The 26,126-nt window shown below is 32.0% G+C and overlaps 1 protein-coding gene across 1 annotated transcript in view; it reads left to right on the top strand.

Moving 5' to 3' along the window:
* The window catches only part of LOC100329049 (plexin), a 161,297-nt gene extending 135,423 nt beyond the window's left edge, over positions 1 to 25,874 (top strand). The window contains exons 18-32 of the mRNA XM_085497282.1: positions 3,992 to 4,243; positions 4,981 to 5,139; positions 5,904 to 6,141; positions 6,348 to 6,490; positions 6,972 to 7,162; positions 8,011 to 8,088; positions 9,528 to 9,741; positions 11,976 to 12,147; positions 12,998 to 13,101; positions 13,292 to 13,385; positions 13,783 to 13,973; positions 19,377 to 19,546; positions 20,167 to 20,379; positions 21,168 to 21,321; positions 22,039 to 25,874. Coding sequence (XP_085353408.1) covers positions 3,992 to 4,243; positions 4,981 to 5,139; positions 5,904 to 6,141; positions 6,348 to 6,490; positions 6,972 to 7,162; positions 8,011 to 8,088; positions 9,528 to 9,741; positions 11,976 to 12,147; positions 12,998 to 13,101; positions 13,292 to 13,385; positions 13,783 to 13,973; positions 19,377 to 19,546; positions 20,167 to 20,379; positions 21,168 to 21,321; positions 22,039 to 22,134 — 2,469 coding nt within the window. The 3' untranslated portion in view covers positions 22,135 to 25,874. The remainder of the gene's footprint in view (positions 1 to 3,991; positions 4,244 to 4,980; positions 5,140 to 5,903; positions 6,142 to 6,347; positions 6,491 to 6,971; positions 7,163 to 8,010; positions 8,089 to 9,527; positions 9,742 to 11,975; positions 12,148 to 12,997; positions 13,102 to 13,291; positions 13,386 to 13,782; positions 13,974 to 19,376; positions 19,547 to 20,166; positions 20,380 to 21,167; positions 21,322 to 22,038) is intronic.
* Positions 25,875 to 26,126: the final 252 nt, after the last annotated feature.

The raw sequence follows: 26,126 nt of genomic DNA, 5'->3' as shown, positions 1-26,126 counted from the left end.
TGATTTACATAATTAGTTTTCAGCTTTTCCATCAATATCTCAGGTACAAGTAATTTTGAATTAATTTTTAATGTGTCTTCAATACTCTCAGCACAGGGGAGTTCTTTCTAAGCTTTTTTTTATTTTATACATGGTATCTTGGACATGCTTTGTCAGTTTTCATTAAAATTTGGCACATACTTTATACATGTTAGGATACATGTCCATGACAATTTGTTTCAAAATTGGATCAAGGATGGCCGATTGACAGAAATTTGACTTTTTGGCCTTACTACTATATTTCCAAGATTTATGTACCATTTTAATTCGTATTTGGCACATACATCATACATGTCACTTTGTTTCATAATCAGATCAAAGATGGCCGAATATTTTTGGCCATATTACTATATATCTCTGTCACCCATGTATCATTTTCATTGATATTTAGCATGTCATAAATGGATACATGTACATGTCAATTCAATTTGCAATTTTATCAAATATGGCCGACTGGCGGCCATCTTGTTTGTTTAAAATGTGATAACTTGGACATGCTTTCACCTGTGATCTATGTTTTTCCCAGGAAAATCTGAGGATATGGGAAATTAAGGACCTATATCTATTTTGCCTATAATTAGTATTTTGCCTATAATTAGTAAATTATTTGAAAAAAGTATGAATAAACAACTAGTTAAGGTAGAGATGCAGGTTTGTGGGCACTTCAGAGTGAATTTTTTTTTTTTTTTGCTTTTTATTATCCAAACAGTCTTCGCTATAGACTGTTAAAATTTTGTAGAATTGTGAATAACATACTCAAAAAACAATTTTAAAATATAGATAACAGGTGCAAACATTCTCTCCTTTGAATGCTTAGCAAGATTTAGCAAGGCTGTACATAAATAATAAAAAAGAAACATGGTGAAAAAAAGAAATGGCGGGATCTCCATATTACGCACTATATTTTACTTTTAACAAAACTAAAATACATTTAAATTTGGAACTGTTACAGCCATTTTATTTATGAGCATTAGCAAACTTCTTACTGAGTGAATTGTTATGCAAATTAGCAATTATCTCAGCTTCTTTTTTGTGCAAATCCCAGAACTTTAAAAAAAAATAGCTCTTAGACGCTTTGACCTTTAGTTTTGAAATTTTCACAAATGATTGACAATGTGTTTATCTTCAAAACGCCGTTGGGGCATTGTTTTTGGTTGTACAGTGTTATAACAATCGTACACACAACTAGCCTGGGTGTTAATTTATACATAAACTTGAAGTAGTGAAATTTGGGCTGCTGCCCTGCAAAATGGACAACTGGTAGACAGTTCTTCATAGTAAACAGATGTACCCACAAACCAATTTTGACAGGAAACAGAAGCATGGTTTAGGAGCTAATTTTTTTTAAATAACTTTTGACTAAAAACGCACATTTTTGTACATATTTCAAACTACAGTGTCCATAAAAAAAAATACTAAAAAATTTTTAAAATTCATACAGTAAGCTTTCCGAAAATATATAGTTTTGTGGACAAGGGAGGTCATCTTGGTTTCCTAATTAACTAATTAAAATACCTGTCAGGTAAACTGCATCTCTACCTTAAATATTTTGATAGTCATAACATGTTCTACGAACACCAATATGGTTTTAGAAAAAAGCACAATACAAAGATCTCACTCATTAGCTTAACTCAATATCTACTTCACGAAATTGACCAGGGAAATTTCACTGTTGGGCTCTTCATAGACTTCTCTGAAGCATTTGACAGTATCAATCACAATATCTTACTTGCCAAACTTGACCATTATGGTGTTAGAGGGTTACCTTTGCAATGGCTCACCAGTTATCTTGCCTCTAGGAGTCAGTTTGTTGGCATTCACAACATTCAATCAACAAACTTGCCAATATTATGTGGAGTCCCACAGAGTTCCATATTAGAACCAACTTTATTTCTTATATACAATAATGATATCTACACTTCTTCATAAATTGTTAATTTTAGGCTTTATGCAGATGACTCAAATATATTTTACACAATTAAAAATATTAATAATCTTCATTTACACTTCCTTTAAATGATGAAGTGACCAAGGTTACAGAGTGGTGTGATGTCAACAAGCTGACTATAAACGCAACCAAAACCCAATATTTAGTAACTCGTAGTACTAAGAGAAAGATACCATCACCTTGAGTTCTCTGACTGAATGACACAACAATTCACGTAACAGATGGTGCATCATTCATTGGTATCACAATAGATAAAAACTTATTATAGGAAAAAACCACATCTTGGGGGTCAACGAAAACATCAGCAGACTTACGGGTATATTCCTTTAAACTTCATTATATTGTTCCTCAATCTATTCTTTTTAAGGTTTATAATGCTCTGATACTCTCTCGTATTTCATATGGTTTAGAGGTATTGGGTAATACCTATACTACTTATTTAAAGAGATTCTTCTTATTCAAAAGAAATTAATTAGAATAATTACTTTTAGTGATAGACATGCAACCTCAGCACCATTATTTAGAAAACTAGGAATTTTGGATGCATTCAAACAACACAAATTACAACTAGCCATATTTGTCTACAATGTTATTAATAATAATAATAATAGTTTATTACACAACTGTAATCTGCTGTGGATACAGTAAGGTGAAAAGAGTGTAAAATAAAGCAACTAAAAATTACTACAAATTTAAAAGTTCTAATAACTACAAAAAATCAGAAAGTAATAAAAATACAGTAAATAAAACAAAATAACAGGTTACCATACATATTCCGAGATTACTACGAGATTCACATAGTACCAGACAAAATCAAAGAAATGATTTAAAATCCCCCAAATTAAACATAAAGCGGGAGTGTTCAACATTAAGTATGCAGGAGCAAATTCCAATTCATATCAGGAATATACAATGTAGAATTACTTTTAAAAAGGAATACAAAAATTGCCTACAAGCCAGTTACACATAATTCCCAACTTAAAAAAAATAAAAAAAATAATATTTTATTAAATTTATTAACTTTTAATCTGTGATTTAAAGCACAGGGGCTGGACTCGATTAGTTGCTAATCGCAACTATTTTCGACCCCTATTCTATTAGTATATTTTTGTTTAATATATATTTTGTGTGTTGCTAAGAATTACTTTTTTTGTTTGTTTGGAATAAACATCTATCTTTCTATGTCTTACACCGGAGGGGTTGTCACGCAACACGTGTTTGAATTTGATGTAAATAAACAATCTGTTGTATACGCAACTTTGGACTCTAGTTTCAAGGACACGCTCGCGACAATCCCTCCACTTTAATATGACGAGCACAAAGAGAACTTTCAAAAATTTAATGGGGACTGTGTCATTTTCAATGACTTGTTCATAAATATAGTGTTACTGTCTTGATGATTCAGTAAATTAGTGTTGTAGCGCCCTCTATAAAAAATTCAGAATGATTTTGCTTGAGTGTGTTGGTTCTAAATGCCTTTTTATTGCTTATTAGGGCTTTGCCAACACAGCACTAGATTTATGATTTATATTGTTGCCTTATTTGTCATATGAAATCATTATTTCGAAGTTATTTTCAGCATGAAATTTTGATTCTGATTACAGAATTAAAAATACTATTGAAATACCTATAGTATTTGGTACATAAATACTGTGATGTTTAAGTTAACACTGACTGGAGTAATTATTATCTGAGATGTTTTTGTGTTTGGTTCTACTACTGAATGGTTGTTGTGTTGATGCCCTCTATCAACATGGGAACACAGTTGTGATGTTTGGATGGTTCAATCTACCATAACCATCTAACATGCACACAAACTGGATATGGGGTGTAACTTACACATGTACCATTCAATATCACAAAAATAAAATTCCTCTTTACTAACTATCATGATATGTGTGTCATCATGACAAAAGCAGGGTTCTTACTTGAACACCATTCCCGCTGCATCTGGAAAAATGGTCTATTGAAGTGTTAATCAGTTACAAATTTTATTCTTTACAGCCATGTAAAGTGGAATCCTCTACGAAGATGGTATGTAAAGCACCAGATATCTCTGCAACAAATATTGAAACAACTGCAGAACAACCATATAAAGTAGACTATGGCTTTATATTGGATAGTGTGGAGAATACAACTCATCTTATCAATTCAGAATTTGGAGCTTTTTCATATTACCCTAATCCAGAGTACTACCCATTTGAAAATGGGGTCAAAGTGTACAGTGGAGTTGGGGAGGACCCATTAGTAATTCCGGTAAGGAATGTTTCAAAACCAGAAATGTTATCTTGTGAAAGTTACAAATGTGATCTTGTGAAAATTAGAGATTACAAATGTGATCTTGTAAAAATTAGAAATTACAAATGTGATCTTGTGAAAATTAGAGATTACAAATGTGATCTTGTGAAAATTAGAGATTACAAATGTGATCTTGTGAAAATTAGAGATTACAAATGTGATCTTGTGAAAATTAGAGATTACAAATGTGATCTTGTGAAAATTAGAGATTACAAATGTGATCTTGTGAAAATTAGAGATTACAATAGTGATCTTGTGAAAATTAGAGATTACAAATGTGATCTTGTAAAAATTAGAGATTACAAATGTGATCTTGTGAAAATTAGAGATTACAAATGTGCATTCCATAATGTTATCAGTGAGTATCAGAAATGTGATCTAATGAAAATCTAGTGAGACCAGAAATTGATACTGGTGTGGTGGTGGTGGTTTTATTGACTTGTGCAAATTAAATTAGTGAAATGAATAACTGACAATGAATGCCTGATTAAAGCAACAACTACTGGTATAACATGTGATAGCAGTGAACAAAAAAAACATGGTTTGGAAAAATTGAAGAAAAAAACTTGAAAGCAGACTCAAATGCATGTTATTGTTTAGAATACACAAATGACATAAGTGAAAATTTACTGTTTATTTATCTGTTGCAGTTGCTTTTTCAAAAGTATTTTAAGTGAATATTGTTTTATTGACAGGGTCAACATTTGAATTTGGCATCGTCTGAAACTGATGTCACTGTGATGATAGGAAGTGAAATCTGTGAAGTGATTTCATTGGCCTGGAATCAGCTGACATGTCAGCCGCCACGGCAACAACCTAATGGAGGAAGTGAAGAAAAAGGAGTAGAATTATGGGTAAAATTGTCTATGACTGTGATCCCCCAACTGAAGAACTCAACAGTTGTGTTTTGACATCATTTTTAAACCCTTTTGAACATGGCTGACGACATTAGTCATGTTCACCAAAATAAACAAATAATAAAAAAAATGCATAAAGATGTAAAATATCACAACAAAATTTGTGTGTTCAATGTATTAATTAGTGTTTGCGCCCTCACAGATTTTACCTGCAATGTCTGAAACATCAATCATTTGATATTTGAACTTCTTTCCTGCTCTCATTGTAACAGATGCATCAGAAAAGTTGTTTTCTTTGGTCTGTGCCTGAAAACTTCCTAGTAAAAGAGTTAGTGTTAAAATGATACATTGACATTGTTTACCTTTCTAACTAACATGAATATAACTATGTACTAGATTTCAATATGATAGACTAAAACCTAACCTTGTTTGTATTCAGCTCACTTGGAGTTCCCCTCACAGGAAGGTAAATTATAACCTGCTGAGTTGCTTCTTCATTGTGATAAATATAAAGAACAACAGACCCAGTGCCTCATTTTCTTGAAAAAATTACTAAAAAAAATGTTTTCTTTTTTTGTGTTCAAGAGCGCAGGCTGGCAGGGTTCATTTCTAGCAATCTAGCAAATTCAAATTATTTTCATCAGGATTGATCTCTGTATACATTTATTAAAACTGCTACATCCGTTTATTATTCTCTTGTATTTCTGTAAACATGTACGAATGTTTCATAATATTCTTTGGTCCAAATTATCTTATTGCAGATCTACCATGGTAACCTGAATGTCACCACAGGTTCTTTAAAGTATGCTTCTGCTGGGCCACCATTGTCTATAGAGGCCATCATTGCTATTGCTGCTGCTGGTACCGTGTGTTTAGTTGTTTTCATTATCATTCTGATTCTGTATCGACGCAAGTCTACAGAAAGTAACAGGAATGTGAAAAAGTTACAGGTACAGCTGGACATGTTAGAGTCACGTGTTGCCAAAGAGTGTAAAGAAGGCAAGTGTTACTTTTACAAACCTTTCAAAGTTGGAGTTCCAAATTTATGTATTAGTACTTGTGCTCACTGTAATTTAGTATTTTCATGTTATTTTTGTTTGTCTGGCAATGCTTGTGTTTTCAAGGGAATATTTACCATAATAACACCAGTTCCATACCCCAATCTTATAATTCCTTGATAAATGTTCATTTGTTTGTACTGACAGCATTTGCAGAGTTACAAACTGAAGTAACCGAGATGACAACTGATATAGAAGCTGCTGGTATTCCATTCCTGGATTATCGCAATTACACAATGAAAGTCTTGTTTCCAGGAGACGAAGACCACCCTGTACTTAAAGAACTTGAGGTAATTCAATAATTGAACCGTGCTGGTTCATTTCCTTATGCAAAACATCATTCGTCACAATCATTTCTGGCCCTGCATCGTTTTGATTTTTGCATGCTTGGACTCATAAGCTAGTACAGCAAATTCTTGCATGTCAGGAATAAAATCAAGATTGAAGTCTTGCACCAATGTCACTTTGTCAGAGAAAATGTTGATGGGGGTGGTATAAATGTTGTATAATGTTGTAAAATAAAGGATATTATAGGTTATTAAAAGAGGAAATTACTATGAATGTGCAGGCTTATGCATAAATAAATCAACCATGATTAATGATTTGGGACTGAACACACTCTATAGAATATATTTAGGACTGTACCAAGTGTTCACCTATTTGGTTGAGACCTGTACCAAACATGCTTTGTGCAACTATTGCCACTTGTTTATGACAATTAAGCTTCGTACAGTTATCAACACCTACTCATGCATCAATTGTCTTCACCAGGTAAAAGGAGCAAGAAAAGCAGATGTTGAAAAGGGTCTTCGGGAATTTGGTAAACTTATCAACAACAAGACATTCTTGTTGATATTTATTCGAACTCTTGAAGCACAGAATAACTTTAAAATGAAAGACCGAGTGAACGTGGCATCTTTAATTATGGTTGCTCTGCAGGGTCGGATGGAATATGCCACTGAGTAAGTATATAAGGTTATTACGAAGATACCTCAAAGTATGCACAAAGACAGTACAGTGGCAGTATCGGCCAACGCGCATCGGAGGTCGATGCGACAGCGTACTGTCTGAGTGCATGCTTTGAGGTATCTTCGTAATAACCTTATTATTATACATCTTTTTCCTTCAAAGATACATCATGGAAATGCCGAAATCCAAAAAGTTTAGAACAGAATCAGCGAACTTCTTTTTATGGAGTCCAGTCAAATCCTGGTGGCAGCCATGTTTGTTTTTATTATTAGAGGACGCTTACGCGTGTAATAATTCCATATTTGGAATTCGCATTTCCAAATATGGTAGTATGAAAATACCCCGTAAAATACTGCAAAATTACGGCACGCTGTAACTTATGGCGTTACGGTGACAGATGTATAATATTATCTAATATGTGATTCTCATTAAAATATATCATTTTTTTGTCATTTAGATTTGTTTTTCATGTTATGATATTAGAATTATAATAATTTTAGGCCTATTAATCATTAGTAACATTCTGACAGTCCGTCATGAATAGCGAAGGATGTGAAGCTCAAATTGATTAATCAGTGAATATACTTTCTCTTCCCATAAATGGAATATTGGATTAAAATGTCTTGTGTGCATAATTGCCTAGTTAATGCTTAGCAATTCTAAAACTTTTTATTGTAGTACATTTCATTACTTTACATTAATTTCATTACAATATTAAAAAAGGAATGCTTCCACACACAATTGTACTTTGAAATCCATGCTGCATAATATCAAGATGCTTCAGTTGATCTTATTTTGAGCTGCATTTCTTTACAAATTTTCTTCCTATTTTTCTTCACAGTATCTTGAAAGCATTGCTAGCTGAGTTGATCAACAGATCGCTTGAGGGAAAGAGTCATCCAAAATTACTTTTACGAAGGTACAGTGTTTTGCATTCATTGATAAAAAAAATCAAAAATAAATTTCCATTTATGTTCCAAGAAACTTCTACTACATTGTACCTGTAGGTTTGTTTGAAATTTGAAATATTTTTGTCATTTTTGGTAAAAAGTGATATTTTCGAATTCTTGTTAAAAACCGCAAGTCCAATTGCTTTGATATTACATATATAGGTACTACATGTGGACTTCTCTCAGATTTGTTCATTTTGTAATGATATCTTTAATTCTCTAATTTTGGTGAATATTTTTGCCATTTTTGGTAAAAAGTGATATTTTCGACTTCTTGTTAAAAACCGCAAGTCCAATTGCTTTGATATTACATATATAGGTCCTACATGTGGACCACTCTCAGATTTGTTCATTTTGTAATGATATCTTTAATTCTCTAATTTTGGTGAATATTTTTGTCATTTTTGGTAAAAAGTGATATTTTCGACTTCTTGTTAAAAACCACAAGTACAATTGCTTTGATATTACATATATATAGGTCCTACATGTGGACCACTCTCAGATTTGTTCATTTTGTAATGATATCGTCAATTCTCTAATTTTGGTGAATGTTTTTGTCATTTTTGGTAAAAAGTGATATTTTCGACTTCTTGTTAAAAACCACAAGTACAATTGCTTTGATATTACATATATAGGTACTACATGTAGACCTTTCTCAGATTTGTTCATTTTGTGATGATATCTTCAATTCTCTAATTTTGGTGAATATTTTTGGTAAAAAGTGATATTTTCGACTTCTTGTTAAAAACCAAAAGTTCAATTGCTTTGATATTACATATATAGATACTACATGTAGACCTTTCTCAGATTTGTTCATTTCGTGATGATATCTTCAATTCTCTAATTTTGGTGAATATTTTTGTCATTTTTGGTAAAAAGTGATATTTTCGACTTCTTGTTAAAAATTGTAAGTCCAATTGCTTTGATAATACATATATAGGTACTACATGTGGACCTCTCTCAGATTTGTTCATTTTGTAATGATATCTTTAATTCTCTAATTTTGGTGAATATTTTTGTCATTTTTGGTAAAAATTGATATTTTTTTCTTGTTAAAAACCACAATCATTTATGGTGAAAAATGATATTTTTGAATTCTTGTTGAAAACAGCAAGTCCCATTGCATTGATACTATGCATATTGTTCATTTTCTAATCATATCTTCTGTTCTTTAATCGAAATGTGCATCGCTAACAGCGGAGCTATCTCAGCCGAGAGGCTGCTTGTTTTCAATGACTGCTTATTTTAGACCTAACGAAAATTGAATTTTAAAATCTAGTCAATATTTTATAACATTTCATTATAATTAAACCCATCAGAGCAACAGTTCATACTTCACAATTTAGAATGAGGAGATTCAGTATTACATAACATGCTGATAATTTCAAAACAAATGCAATTGTTACAGGACGGAATCAGTGGCAGAAAAGATGTTAACAAACTGGTTAACATTTATGTTATATCGGTTCCTTAAAGACTGTGCAGGGGAGCCATTATTCATGTTATACCGTGCACTTAAACAACAAATAGAAAAAGGACCTGTTGATGCTTGTACCCATGAAGCTAGATATTCATTAAGTGAAGCCAAACTAATTCGACAACAGATTGACTACAAGACATATGTAAGTATCAACTACTGCCGGTAGTACCGGATGCTGCCGTAAATTTTAAAAAAATAAAATGGGACCAAGAAACTGCCCAGGGCGATTTTTCGGCAGTTTTTTAAGGTGTTATTTTAATCTTTTCTGATGCCTAAAAGTTTTGCTGTAGTCATTGACGCCTATTCAAGAGTATTGATGTTTATTGCGACTAGCGTGAATGGGTTAGCTTTGTTTCGATAATGAGCTTCTTCAAATGCTCAGTTTATCTTTTGAAAACAACTAGTTTTTTTATTAGCTCCGCTGTCGACTTTGTCGAGCGGAGCTTATATGAGTGATTGTCCGTCGTCCGTGTCAATGTTTTACTTTTTTGACTTCCTCTTGAAAACTACGAGCCTGAATGTTTTGATACTTGGTGTATATGTACCTTGGGTAGACCTCTCTCAGATTTGTTCATTTCATGATCATATCTTCAATTCTCTAATTTTGGTGAATATTTTTGTCATTTTTGGTAAAAAGTGATATTTTTGACTTCTTGTTAAAAACCGCAAGTCCAATTGCTTTGAAATTACATATATAGGTACTACATGTGGACCTCTCTCAGATTTGTTCATTTTGTAATGATATCTTTAATTCTCTAATTTTGGTGAATATTTTTGTCATTTTTGGTAAAAAGTGATATTTTCAACTTCTTGTTAAAAACCGCAAGTCCAATTGCTTTGATATTACATATATAGGTACTACATGTGGACCTCTCTCAGATTTGTTCATTTTGTAATGATATCTTTAATTCTCTAATTTTGGTGAATGTTTTTGTCATTTTTGGTAAAAAGTGATATTTTTGACTTCTTGTTAAAAACCACAAGTCCAATTGCTTTGATATTACATATATGTACTACATGTGGATCACTCTCAAATTTGTTCATTTCATGATGATATCTTCAATTCCCTAATTTTGATGAATATTTTTGGTAAAAAATGATATTTTCGACTTCTTGTTAAAAACCACAATCATTTATGGTGAAAAATGATATTTTTGAATTCTTGTTGAAAACAGCAAGTTCCATAGCATTGATACTATGCATATTGTTCATTTTCTAATGATATCTTCTGTTCTTTAATTGAAATGTGCATTGCTAACAGCGGAGCTATCTCAGCCAAAAGGCTGCTTGTTTAGAAATAGATCATGCCGCTTTCCCATCAAAATCCAAGCCAAAAGATCGTACAACAACATCAGCAAATCTCTTTCGTGCTGCGTTCAATAACTTTAACATATGGTAATTTGAACACGTTGGCATCATCCATCGTTTTCATTGGTTAATTATCGATTTGACTTGACAGGTCAAAGAACACCATTTCAGGTCAAAACATGGCGGATATTCATTTGTACAGCATCGAGCGTTGAAAATGCGATCAGAATCGATGAAAAAATTTTGCATTTCATAACAATTCAATGAATTTATTTTTTGGACTTTATTATAATTTTTACTAGGTAATAATCAACAATTGTAAAACGCACCGCGATCATTTGCTACTAAGTAATGCAGTTGGGTTTGTTTTTATTTGAAACTTCTTTTAGAATATACTTTCGTTACTAATGAAACAAAATAATTGTATTTGCCGCACGATGTTAGTTAATTTGATTTTTTTGGAGAAAGATGCACGGTCTATTTTTTAATTCAGCTAGAAATACAAACAATGTAAATGTATACAATTTTAGATTAGCTTCTGCAATAGTTTCTTTCGTTTTGGGTGGTCCAACTGCCGGGGTTGAAAATCGGTGTAGGTGGATTTTTTAATGAAAATATAAGCCCTCTAAAAATATTTGATGATAATTTTTTGAAAATGTTTAAAAAAAAATTTCGGATAGGCGAATTTACGGCAGAACCCGGTACATGTATTAGCATTCATATTTACTATTGTTAAATATACTTGTTATCGTCTCTTCTGTCAGGCTTATGCAAATATGGAAGATTGTTGTTATAGCAATTGAATAAATATTTGCAATTTTATTTGTAGTAGTAAGAACAGAGTAACTAACTCGCCACAATAATTAGCTTCAGTAACTTTATTACCTGAAAATTGAAATCATGATTATTATTATTGTGAAATTCTATTTTATGTGGCATCAGGTAACACTTGGATGCCACATAAATGCCTTCTATCAAGTAGTTCTGTATAGTTCTGTCTTTGTTAAATCAAAATTTTCAATAATAAAAAACATTTCTCTAATCTGTCTCTTTATTTACTCTACCTAGTTGATAAATGTAGTGAATCCAGATACAGTATTTGACAGCAAAGAAGAACAATATATACAAGTTAAAGTTTTAGACTGTGATACAATTAGTCAAGTAAAAGAAAAATTCCTTGATGCTATTTACAAAAATGCACCTTACTCATCGAGGCCTAGAGTGGAACAAGTTGACTTAGGTAAGTAAACTGTTACCCATGATGCACTTGGGATGGGGTCAAAGGTCAACAATGTTGCCTATATGTTGTTTTGTTAATGGGGACACATACATATCTAAAAATGGCGATAACGAACAACCTTATTCTTTTACCCGAAGATGTGAAAGATTGGTTCTTGTCATCCAGTCACTGCGCATGCATGAATCATGTATATTGTCAATAATAGACAATAAATAAACATTAAACCTAGAAAGCAATAGATCATGCACTTTTTTTGTTTTGGTAATCCCACAATGGATCTCACCCATGCAAACACTAGAAAGATTAGGTCCCTGCCAGACAGTTTACATAATGATGTAACTGAGATCACCATGTTTTTGACTTTCACAACAAGTTTTATTGAAGTGAGAATGTGTAGTCAGTTGACAGATAACTATGCAATTGGCATACATTCAACCTTACAGAGATTACCTGACAGAGAATTTTGCTGCACTATTCCTAATGGTAAACACTTGTTTTAAACACTTTCAATCCTGTGAATGACCTATGAATTGCACTTGATGTTCATAATGCTGTTGGCAAGATGATTGTATCTGGTTTTTCTTTATCTGCCCTTGTTTTCTAGCTACGATCAAATAATTAGACAATTGGCAATGGATTATCAGTTTGTACTTATTTGGTTGTCAGGCATGTCAGAATCTACTGGTTTTCACAAAAAGTATTTATTCATTTATATGCTTTTGATGGAAACACAATACCAATATTAATACTAATAAGACATCACAGTCAATTGGTGTCAGTTTGAGAATAACCAAAATATCCACTGTGTTCAGACATTAAGAAATTTATTTTTCAAATATTATTTCTCCAGAATGGCGACAGGGCTTTGGAGGGAGACTGAGTTTAGCTGATGATGACGTAACCTGTAAAGTGGAAGGTGAATGGAAGCGAATAAATACACTTGAACACTATAAGGTAGGTCGTCACATATACATATGTTAAAGACAAACAAGTCTAACAGATAATACGGCTTTAAACTTCATACATAGTCAGATGAGAGAAATTATGCATACATACATGTAAGTATGACACTTCCATTTGCTATCTGTCTTCAAATAATTTTCACCTTCTTAATGAATTATAAACTTTATTTTTGTATTGACAGGTTCTTGATTCTGCTATCATGGCACTAGTACCCAAACAAGGTTTTAATATGTCACCTGGTGTTACAAGTCTTAAAGGTGGCACCAACATGTATGGTAGGTTTATATAGCTATGATCTATATATGATCGTTGTATTATCACTATGGCCATAAACTATATATACCGGTACAGCCTGTGTTTTTTTTCTCATCATGTCATTCACAAGAATGAAAACACTTAGAAATGCAGTATGCATAAAACATATATTGTTTTCATATTTTTGATACTTTTATGTTGATGGCCAACTTGGATAATGGTTTATTACAAACTATTAAAAGATGTTATAATTATTTTACCACTGTCAAAATACAATTCTAATAATCCAGTCAAAAAAAAGAAATTTTAATTGTTCAATTCAATTCAAATAATTATTTACTCATGGTTCATTTATTGTTTAGAATTATGGTAATTTAGTGTGTAACATTGTATATGACTCACTATTCTTATTTACAGGAAATATGTCACTGACAGCAAGTCCAGGTCACCGATCTAATTCTTCCATGCTAATAAATTCTGAAATAGCAGAGAGTGGACAAAAGTTTTGGCATCTCATTAAACAGCATGATGTTGATTTACAAAAAGAGGGAGACAGAAGCAGCAAAATGATGTCCGAAATTTACCTAACTCGGCTGCTATCCACAAAAGTAAGTTCCGCCTATACAATATTTACCTAACTTGGCTGCTATCCACTATAGTACATCCTGTCTATACAAGATTTACCTAACTTGGCTGCTATCCACTATAGTACATCCTGTCTATACAAGATTTACCTAACTTGGCTGCTATCCACTAAAGTACGTCCTGTCTATATAAGATTCACCTAACTTGGCTACTATCCACTAAAGTATGTCCTGTCTATATAAGATTTACCTAACTTGGCTACTATCCACTAAAGTATGTCCTGTCTATATAAGATTCACCTAACTTGGCTGCTATCCACTAAAGTATGTCCTATCTATATAAGATTTACCTAACTTGGCTACTATCCACTAAAGTACGTCCTGTCTATATAAGATTTACCTAACTTGGCTGCTATCCACTAAAATAAGCTCTGCCTATATAAGATTTACCTAACTTGGCTACTATCCACTAAAGTACGTCCTGTCTATATAAGATTTACCTAACTTGGCTACTATCCACTAAAGTACGTCCTGTCTATATAAGATTTACCTAACTTGGCTACTATCCACTAAAGTACATCCTGTCTATATAAGATTTACCTAACTTGGCTACTATCCACTAAAGTAAGCTCTGCCTATATAAGATTCACCTAACTTGGCTACTATCCACTAAAGTATGTCCTGTCTATATAAGATTCACCTAACTTGGCTACTATCCACTATAGTACATCCTGTCTATACAAGATTTACCTAACTTGGCTACTATCCACTATAGTACATCCTGTCTATACAAGATTTACCTAACTTGGCTACTATCCACTAAAGTAAGCTCTGCCTATATAAGATTTACCTAACTTGGCTGCTATCCACTAAAGTACGTCCTGTCTATATAAGATTTACCTAACTTGGCTACTATCCACTATAGTACATCCTGTCTATACAAGATTTACCTAACTTGGCTACTATCCACTAAAGTAAGCTCTGCCTATATAAGATTTACCTAACTTGGCTACTATCCACTAAAGTACGTCCTGTCTATATAAGATTTACCTAACTTGGCTACTATCCACTATAGTACATCCTGTCTATACAAGATTTACCTAACTTGGCTACTATCCACTATAGTACATCCTGTCTATACAAGATTTACCTAACTTGGCTACTATCCACTAAAGTACGTCCTGTCTATATAAGATTTACCTAACTTGGCTGCTATCCACTAAAGTACGTCCTGTCTATATAAGATTTACCTAACTTGGCTACTATCCACTAAAGTAAGCTCTGCCTATATAAGATTTACCTAACTTGGCTACTATGCACTATAGTACATCCTGTCTATATAAGATTTACCTAACTTGGCTACTATCCACTATAGTACATCCTGCCTATATAAGATTTACCTAACTTGGCTACTATCCACTAAAGTACATCCTGTACTGTCTATATAAGATTTACCTAACTTGGCTACTATCCACTATAGTACATCCTGTCTATATAAGATTTACCTAACTTGGCTACTATCCACTAAAGTACATCCTGTCTATATAAGATTTACCTAACTTGGCTACTATCCACTAAAGTACGTCCTGTCTATATAAGATTTACCTAACTTGGCTACTATCCACTAAAGTAAGCTCTGTCTATATAAGATTTACCTAACTTGGCTACTATCCACTATAGTACATTGGCAACTTAGATGATGTAGTGGATGACAGTAAAAACCAGCATCTCCCCTTACCAACTCGTTATATCAATGACAATTTTCGGAAATGAAATAACATGGATGTCCACTCATCATACAGTGTAAACAAATTCGGCAGGAAACTGATTCAATTATGCATTGACTGCAACCTAATCATTTTAAACGGTAGAAGTGTGGGTGATTCAATAGGTAAATACACATGCCACACACCAAGAGGTAGCAGTACCATTGACTTTGCTATTACTTCTAAACCATTATTTGATAAAATTAATTACTTTAAAGTACATGGTCTCTCATTAATCTCAGACCATTGTTTAATAACATTGTCCATACACGCACTAAAAGATAGTCTTCTCAAAATAAATAAAACACCAAAAACAAATATATTAGACCCCCTGCCATCTAAATATATATGGGATAACCAAGCAAAACATCATTTTGAAACATCACAGCTATTACATAACAGTGATATCGAATATTATCTTAACAGATCCTATAGTGACAATGATACAGACAAGGCAATTATTGACTTTGAAAATTTAATCACCTCCATTGCCGACAGAAGTCTAAAAAAAAATCACCCCCAAAATAAAGAAAAAAATGAAGAAAAAAAAGAAAAATTGGTTTGATCAAGATTGTTGGTCCATCAGAAAAGAGCTGAGAAGCCTTTCAAATTTGCTGGAAAAATTTCCCCAAAACCCAAATATACGTGGTCGTTTCTTCCAAACAAGAAAACTGTTCAAAAAAACCATCAAAGAGAAGAAAAAACAAAAAAAAGCTCTACTACTAAACCAACTTGAAACCTCAAAAGAAAACCCTTCTGAATTCTGGAAAACATTGCGTGAAATGAATAATGAAGAATCACACAATGAGTGTAATAACAATATAAAACCAGTTGAATGGCTATCATATTTTAAAAAGTTATTTAATGCAAATTCCACATCCCACAGTGACGATTTAACTACTGAATTAAAGAACAAAGAAGAACACATGGCTCTTAATTCTGACTTGAACGGTCCAATTCTAAAAGATGAAATTTTAAAAGGAATTAACCTATTGAAAAATAATAAAGCTTCGAGTCAAGATAAAATTTGCAATGAAATGCTAAAACACAGCCAAGCCAACTTACTGAAAGCCATACATAAGCTTTTTAATATAATTTTTAATTCAAATCACTTTCCAGATTCTTGGAACCTCAGTTTTTTGATACCAATCCACAAATCCGGCTCCAAATCCAACCCATCTAACTATAGAGGCATTGCCATTTCTAGTTGCCTTGGCAAATTATTTACAAGCATTCTAAACATTAGACTTACCACATTCTTAGAAAAAAAGAACATACTTTCAAACAAGCAATTCGGATTCCGAAAAGATCGACGCACAACAGACAATATCTTCATTCTTAAGACAATAATTAACAAATATCTTTATAATAGAAGCACTGCCAATAACAAAGAAAATATTAAAATACAAAAAAATAATAGTAAAAATACAAATAAAATATATGCGTGCTTTGTTGACCTAAAAAAGGCCTTCGACAGTGTCTGGCATCAGGGGTTGTATATTAAATTGTTAAAACTTGGAATATCGGGTAAAATCTATAAAATTATAAAAAATATGTATAGTAAGGTAAAATATAAAGTTAAGAGCAAAGAAGGATTAACTGAACACTTCACTTCAAGGGTGGGAGTAAAACAGGGCTGTAATTTAAGCCCAACCCTATTCAACATCTTCATAAACGATTTACCCGATGTCCTTAATAAACCTAGATGTGACCCACCCAAACTACAAAACACACCTATTAACTGTATAATGTATGCTGACGATCTTGTAATACTTTCTGAATCAAAAACAGGATTACAAACTTGCCTTGATAATTTATCGATATACACTAAAAAATGGCATCTAACTGTTAACACAGAAAAGACAAAAACTATGATCTTTAACAGATCAAACAGACTTCTAGAGAATGATATTTTCTTCTTTGAAGGTTGTGAGTTAATTACTGTAAAATCAACCAATTACCTAGGATTAATAGTAAGCGCTAATGGAAAATTCAAGCAAGGCCTAAAAAGCATAAAAAGAAAAGCTTTAAAGGCCTTATTTTCCTTAAAGGGAAAAACAGGCAAAAATCTAAGTATACCACTGTCACTCTCTCTGTTTGATAAACTAATCAGACCAATTCTCACATATGGTAGTGATGTATGGGGAGATGAAATTTCACTAAAATCACCAATTGAAGATGTACATATAAATTATCTTCGTTTTCTTTTGGGTACATCCAAAAACACTACAACAATGGGTTTATACGGCGAACTTGGACGTTACCCATTGGAGACTTTTATCGAAAAACAAATGATAAAATATTTTAATCGTATAAAGAACTCGTCAAATCCATTACTAAAACTAGCTTTCCAAGAAAATAAAGAAATTAACAGTAAATGGTACACCAATATAGATTCCCTTTTAAATAACATCAACCATTCTTACCTGATCGACAGCGATGAAACTCTAACTGCAAGGCAATTAGGACAAATCAACAAAAATATACAAACATCATTCATATCAACTTGGAAAAGTGAATTACATAATGACAATCGATCAAAACAAAATGAAAAAAATAAATTAAGAACATACAGAGAATTAAAAAACAACTTTGCTTTCGAAACATACCTTGTTACCCTGAAAAACATTGATATGCGCGAAAATTTAACTAAATTCCGCCTCAGTGACCATAACTTGAAAATTGAGACTGGCAGACACAAAAGAATACCCCTTGCTAATAGATTATGCAACCTTTGTGATAAAAATGAAGTAGAAGATGAGTATCACCTCATGATGTCATGTAAAAGATATACCCCCGAAAGAAATGTCCTATTCGAAATAGCAAAAACCAAAACTTTAAAAATTTGCCGCTAAAGACTCAATTCATAGCCTTGCTAAACAACAGTGGCCTAACACTCCCCGTAGCAAGGTACCTAAAGAAGTGTTTTGAAATAAGACAGCAACCCCAGTGACAACCTTCTCTCACTATTTGAGTTTTGCATTTTGTTTTCTATCTTTCGTAGTATCATAATTTTATACTAGCTATTATCTGTAATGTATTAGCTTAGATTGTTTTTGTTTTTTTTATTATCTATTTTCTGTTTTGTAACCTTTTATTTCTTTTTAAACTTTTGTAACCATTGCCAATCCCTCCGGGGAATGTGTAAGTGTTAATAAAAAAAAAAAAAAAAAAATTATATAAGATTTACCTAACTTGGCTACTATCCACTAAAGTAAGCTCTGTCTATATAAGATTTACCTAACTTGGCTACTATCCACTATAGTACATCCTGTCTATATAAGATTTACCTAACTTGGCTGCTATCCTCTATAGTACATCCTGCCTATATAAGATTTACCTAACTTGGCTACTATCCACTAAAGTATGTCCTGTCTATACAAGATTTACCTAACTTGGCGACTATCCACTAAAATAAGCTTTGCCTATATAAGATTTACCTAACTTGGCTACTATCCACTAAAGTAATTTGTGCCTATATAGGATTTACCTAACTTAGCTACTATCCACTAAAGTAAGCTCTGCCTGTAGATAGTCATGGTAGTTAATAATTCTTTTTAGATTATAGATTCACATGGTGTACGTATCTACAGTCTCTGGTTCACGAGTTAACTCGAGGTGGCTTCCAGTTTTGTCTACTAATAAAGTTTTATTCTCACAGGGTACATTACAGAAATATGTGGATGACTTTTTAGAGACCCTTTTCAGTACAGTGCATCATGGGCATGCTCTGCCACAAGCAATTAAGTACTTGTTTGATTTCCTTGACGAACAAGCATTAGAGCACGGAATAACAGATCCTGATGTCGTTCATACTTGGAAAAGCAATAGGTCAGTGTCCTCACTTTTTTAGTGTTGACCATAGAATATAAATAGAGCTGATAATAACTCTCTATACTATATTTTTACAGCAGTCGCTATGTTACTATACTATATTATTGACCTTTAATTACAAATCATTGTAATTATGGGTTGAAGTATCACATTAAAGGGAAAGTTATAGATGAAATCATTTTATCAGTGGATATGATGAATGATGAATATTTAAAGAATGAAAAGTGATATAAATAAACTGTAAATTGCATGTCCTTACATTTGCCAAGCTCTTTCATCTGTGAGTATTATGTTGTCATCCCCTTTAACTCAGATTAGATTTCTATGATTCTTGAATTACAGATTTTGAAACAAAAAAATCGTTTTTTTCGTGAATTTTTAAGCAAATTAGTAAAAAAAATATTAAATCCATATAGTAGAGAAAGAATAATATCAAAACGCTACTAAATAAAAAATTTTAACAATTGAAAAATAAAAGACAACTGATTTGAAAACATTTCTTCTTTTCTGTGTCATAAATTTAAAATCTGAATCTTGGGAATATAAGGATGAAATACAAGTATCTGTTGATTATTTTAATTGACAACTCAAGTAATGTACATGTTTATCTTTTGCAGTTTACCCTTGAGATTTTGGGTGAATGTTATAAAAAATCCTGACTTTGTGTTTGATGTGTACAAGTCGCAAACAGTTGATGCTTGTCTCTCAGTGGTAGCACAGACGTTCATGGACTCCTGTTCAACGTCAGAACATAAACTTGGCAAAGATTCCCCGTCTAGTAAATTATTATATGCTAGAGACATTCCACATTACAGGGACTGGGTCTACAGGTGAGAAGGCTTTGTTGTCCAAGAACATCTTAAAATTATCTCAGAGGGTATTTTTATTTAAATATTGGGCTTTATATTATTTGTGCACATCCTTTATTGTAAGGCACAATTAGTACTTAATTAATGTATACATTTTTAGCTCCGCTGTTGACTTTGTCTTATCATATGAGTGATTGTCTGTCAGCGTCCGTGTCAACCTTGTATTTTTTCGACTTCTACTTGAAAACTGCAAGCCTGAATGCTTTGATACTTAGTGTATATGTACCTTGGGTAGACCTCTCTCAGATTTGTTCATTTCATGATGATATCTTCAATTCATGATGATATCTTTAATTCTTTAATTTTAATGAATTTTTTGGTAAAAAGTGACATTTTTGACTTCTTGTAAAAAAACTGCAAGTTTGATTGTTTTGATATTACATATATAGGTACAACATGAGGATCTCTCTCAGATTTGTTCATTTCAGGATGATATCTTTAATTCTCTAATTTTAATGAATATTTTTGTAATTTTTTGTAAAAAGTGATATTTTTGACTTATTGTTGAAAACAGCAAGTCCGATTGCTTTGATACTATACATATAGGGACCTCAGCTAGACCTCTCTCAGATTTGTTTATAATTGCCTTTTTGAATAATGTGAATTTCATATGCTAGCCATATTGCAATTCAGGGCTTCCCCAATCTAAAGCACTAACAAATTCTTGATTAATCTGAATGTGAGATTGAAATAATAAGACATGATGCGAATATATAGTTGATAGTTAACTTTACTTCACTTTTTTACAGGTATTATGAGGATATTAAGAATATGCCAACAGTTAGTGACCAGGACATGAGTTCAGCACTGGCTGATGAATCCAGGGTACATCAGTTTGAATTTAACACAGTATCAGCCTTGAATGAACTCTATTTCTACTTCACGCATAAATACAATGATCAAGTATGTGTTATTGTGAATCTTGTAACTGTAGTTATTGTCATTATGTTCTTTTCCTTTTATTTGCTTTCATTACATAGGTACATGTACCTTCATTTTCTATGTATTTTTTATAAAACAACAATGATTGCAAATACTCTGTATTCACAAGCATGGGATCTTTGCAGAGTTTAATTTTGATTATCATTTCTATTTTATTATAAATGCCAATCACTAGAACCCCTTAATTTGCTACATATCTGTCTGTATAAGTGTTCTGGGTTATCCCCAGACCTGCTTAGTTTCAGTTTGAAATCTGTACAATTTTCACTGATATAAAATCTAATTTGTTTTTGTTTTTTGTAATAAATATTTCTGTAATGTTTTCTCTTTGTATTATCATCTTAAGTTCCATGGATCACATTGTGCATTTCAAAGAGCAAAGTTATGACAGCTGACATGCTTCTTTTTAATAGGTTTAATTTACTATCACCATCTTATGTGGGTTCTGGTTACCACATGATCAAACTCCATACTTACATGGGTGACTCACAATGTACAAATGAGTGCTATGAGAGATTATTACATAGACAACTTCATGCAAGGGACACATTCAATTTATTATGCACAATGATACATTAAACAAACAAAACAGTAATTATGCTGACTGTCAGTGTTAATACCAACTGCATTGTAATGTCACATTTACATCATGACATTCTATTCTACATTCGCTTACAGATTCTCGAAGCCTTAGAAGATGATGACACTGCCAGAAAAAGTAGACTTGCATATAAACTGGAACAAGTTGGTGACATCATGTCTGGACAGCATTAGCGATTATTTTGATAGCTCAACCTTAATTCAACAAAAAGGTGTAAAGTTGGAAAAAAAATAACTATTTATTTTATTTTTAGCTCCGCTGTCGACTTTGTCGAGCGGAGCTTATCATATGAGTGATTGTCCGTTGTCGTCCGTGTCAATGTTTTACTTTTTTGACTTCTACTTAAAAACCACAAGCCTGAATGCTTTGATACTTGGTGTATATGTACCTTGGGTAGACCTCTCTCAGATTTGTTCATTTCATGATGATATCTTCAATTCTCTAATTTTGGTGAATATTTTTGTCATTTTTGGTAAAAAGTGATATTTTCGACTTCTTGTTAAAAACCGCAAGTCCAATTGCTTTGATATTACATATATAGGTACTACATGTGGACCTCTCTCAGATTTGTTCATTTTGTAATGATATCTTTAATTCTCTAATTTTGGTGAATATTTTTGTCATTTTTGGTAAAAAGTGATATTTTTTTCTTGTTAAAAACCACAATCATTTATGTTGAAAAATGATATTTTTGAATTCTTGTTGAAAACAGCAAGTCCCATTGCATTGATACTATGCATCTTGTTCATTTTCTAATGATATCTTCTGTTCTTTAATTGAAATGTGCATTGCTAACAGCGGAGCTATCTCAGCCGAGAGGCTGCTTGTTTAAAACTGTTATACTGAGTTACATATGCTCTACACAGTAATTGGCTTTCTATCAAACCTTTGTATTTTTGTCAAATCCCATGCAGATTATATAACGTTAATGCATTCCAATATTTTTGTCTTTAAATTTTTGTTTGGTTTTCTTCATCAACCAGATCTATACTTGTATGATCACCAGAACAAACAATGTAGTATAGGCCAGAGATTTTACACTGAGCTTTATTCTCAAATCAAAAATTACACTTAAATAGGAATTTGCTGTTGGTTTAATGAACCACAAATAATTGCTTACACAATATCAATATTACCTGAAACATTGAAATTATCCTGATGCAATCCTCTAAATTTTGTAAATCCTTTTAAAGCACTACAGTTGTCATGCAGCGCATGTTTGATTTTTCCATGTAAACAATGTATTTTATATGTACTGTATACACCGCTATGGGTCCAATATCGAACAGGACATGGCGTGATGACTTTAATTGGTATGTAACTTTTTTTATTACATGTAGAATTGTTAATATGGAGCTCATTGTGCATGAATTTTTGACGGGGTGCTAGGTCTAGAAAAAAAAATTAATATATGTACATACATATAATACAGTACCAATAGTTAATACTTAAAATGAATTTGTGTCTGCCTGATTAATTAATTAAAAAAACTATGTACAATAAATCATAAACTTTCTGATGGCAAATTATTTGACTAATAATAATAATTTTTATATTTCAGAACAACTATAGTGCAAAGGTTCTGCAAAAACAACTTTCATTAAAATCCATTTGAACTTGACATTCTCTATTCTGTAGACCTATGCAATTTTATGGTATGTTTTTATTTGAAAGTTCACTTGTATAAATTGGTTATAACTTTAGGTGTTTAAAATTTTATCTAAATGACATAATATATACTGTGTTAGATGTTTTGTTGTATAAAAATTGAATTGAAATGTGCTGCTCACTTTGATCTGATTTGGCAAATCTGTCATGTTTGTATTTAACTCAAGTATGAATGTCACTGAGATGTTATCTTCTCCAATATGACACATTGTTTTACGTATATGTCAATGAACATGATGTGACACTTGTTGATTTGTGCTGACTGACTGACATGTCACTGTCATATCGATGTCACATGTGTCAGAGTAAATTGTGTTATTGCAATCAAGGTGACATGTGTCACATTTATTTTCACATGGTGCTTTTTTGTTGCAAACTAATTATGCAAAGGTTTAAATTCTAATGCATATTACGACCCTTAAGTTGTGAATTCTGTCTTCCTTGTTTCATCACTATCATGATTTTAATTAAACTTGCCATGACACCACAAACAATGTACTTAATCTGTAGATAATTCATTGTCTATTTGATGTCAAAGCTTGTCATTTTCCTAATATACCTGCATGATTTGTTCATTTTTTTCTGATCAATCAATTAAGACTTGTAGCCAATCAGAAAATTTATCCATTAGGCACAAAATTAAAACTGAAATTATAGAAAATTACATAAAAATATATAACACTATTACTATTACTTTTAATGAAATTCCTAAAAATTTAAAGTTGAAATATTCATGATTGGGTGATGTGATTACAGCAGTGTTTGATTCTGCACACCATGAAGTATTACTTGCAAAGTTTTATGTGCTAGAGACCAAAAACTTTCTGATACCATAACTTACTTTATACTTTGTCCACCAGGTCACATTTTACACTTGAAAGATTTGAAAATTGCGGAATATTTCTTAATTGCTCTCTCAATAATTAGTACAAGGAACTTTAATAACATGTAACCTCCATAGTTTTAATCTCAACTCTCTTTATCGACATTAGGAATTGAATACAGTAATTTGTTTTTCATGATTTTTTTTATCAAAGTTATTTTAACAGTGAAGTTTGAAATGTGTTTGCATATCTTATGGGGTTCATTTTAATTAATGAGAAACTGATAATCATAATTTCATTTCATTAAAAATTTGAGCTGCCACGTGGAATTTACCAGTATTTGCTGTAGATGGTTGTAGACTAGTCCTCCACTTTATGATATGTAATGTTTAATTATCTGTAAATAAGGATATCCTTAAATGACTGCTGTAATTATTTATGAGGGCGCATGTGTGATCATACGCATGTTTTTTTTTCTCACAATATTACATCTCTTTGCTATACTAGTATCTGCAATAAGCCGATATTTTTGAACTTGTAAATATTTATTTTCTATAATAGTAGAATGAGAGTAAGTAATTGTAGGTGAATCATGTATGTCTGCATTTCTAGTATACATGTATGTATGCATGCCTTATAAATGTATGTAAACTGTGCATTGATACATTGTGTCCGGTTTTATTGTCACTGACAGTTTTTTGAGTAATGGTTTATTCATAAATTCTTTCAGTTTACATACTAGGTACTAAATAATGCAACAAATTGAAGTAGAAAATTTCAAATAAATGTTACTTTTGGATGGTGGCAAGTGGTAATTGAGCATACACACGTGTACATTTCTAAAATGTGGTAATTTAGCATACACATGTGTACATCTCTGGTAATTGAGCACACACATGTGTACATTTCTGGTAATTGAGCATACACATGTGTACATTTCTAAAAGGGCAGTAGTAAATTAGTTGTCGCTGCCTACGAGTTAGATTATTTGTGATAATTACTATTGTGTTTTATATAAAACTATGCATTTTGATGTATGATATGAATGCTTAGTTCTTGTGTCAAATTCTTATTTTTTTTTAAATCTGAGAATATTGATTAGTCGTTTCTTTGCCCAGTTATTGATTACAAATGTAATTATCGTTGTAATGTTATTGTCCTTGCATTGTCTTTTTTTTCAGTTCACCACAGAAGGTGTTGTTTTTATGATTTTTGTTTTCACTTGCAGTGGATTTACCAGATATAAAACTTTATTTTCATATTAATTGAATAAATAAAGGCATGATATGTTCAATTTTGTATTTGTGGTGTATTTTAAAGGTTGTTTTGGGTACCTTCATTTCGGGAGAAGTGTTTGAAATGTAACAAAATACCATTGGAAAATTGACATTGTATAATAAAATTGTTAATTACGACTTCAATTTGTATATTACTGTCTTCATCACAACTGTATGTAATGTGTCATTTTGAGATGCACAATACTATAAAAAACTAGGTAGAAATGTTGTCATACCAGTTGTCAGCAGAATTGTGTAACCTGTAAATTGCCTTTGACAACAACAAAAGTAGTATATTGCACGTATCAGAGAACCTACCTGGTTCTTGAAATATGCAAATTAAGCAATTAATAGGCTCTGATTTCATCCTTACAATACTTTTGCAAATTATCTCGA

The sequence above is a fragment of the Saccoglossus kowalevskii genome, chromosome 3 (assembly GCF_978046115.1).
Source record: "Saccoglossus kowalevskii chromosome 3, keSacKowa6.1, whole genome shotgun sequence".
NCBI lineage: Eukaryota > Metazoa > Hemichordata > Enteropneusta > Harrimaniidae > Saccoglossus > Saccoglossus kowalevskii.
This window is presented reverse-complemented; position numbering and strand designations above follow the sequence as displayed.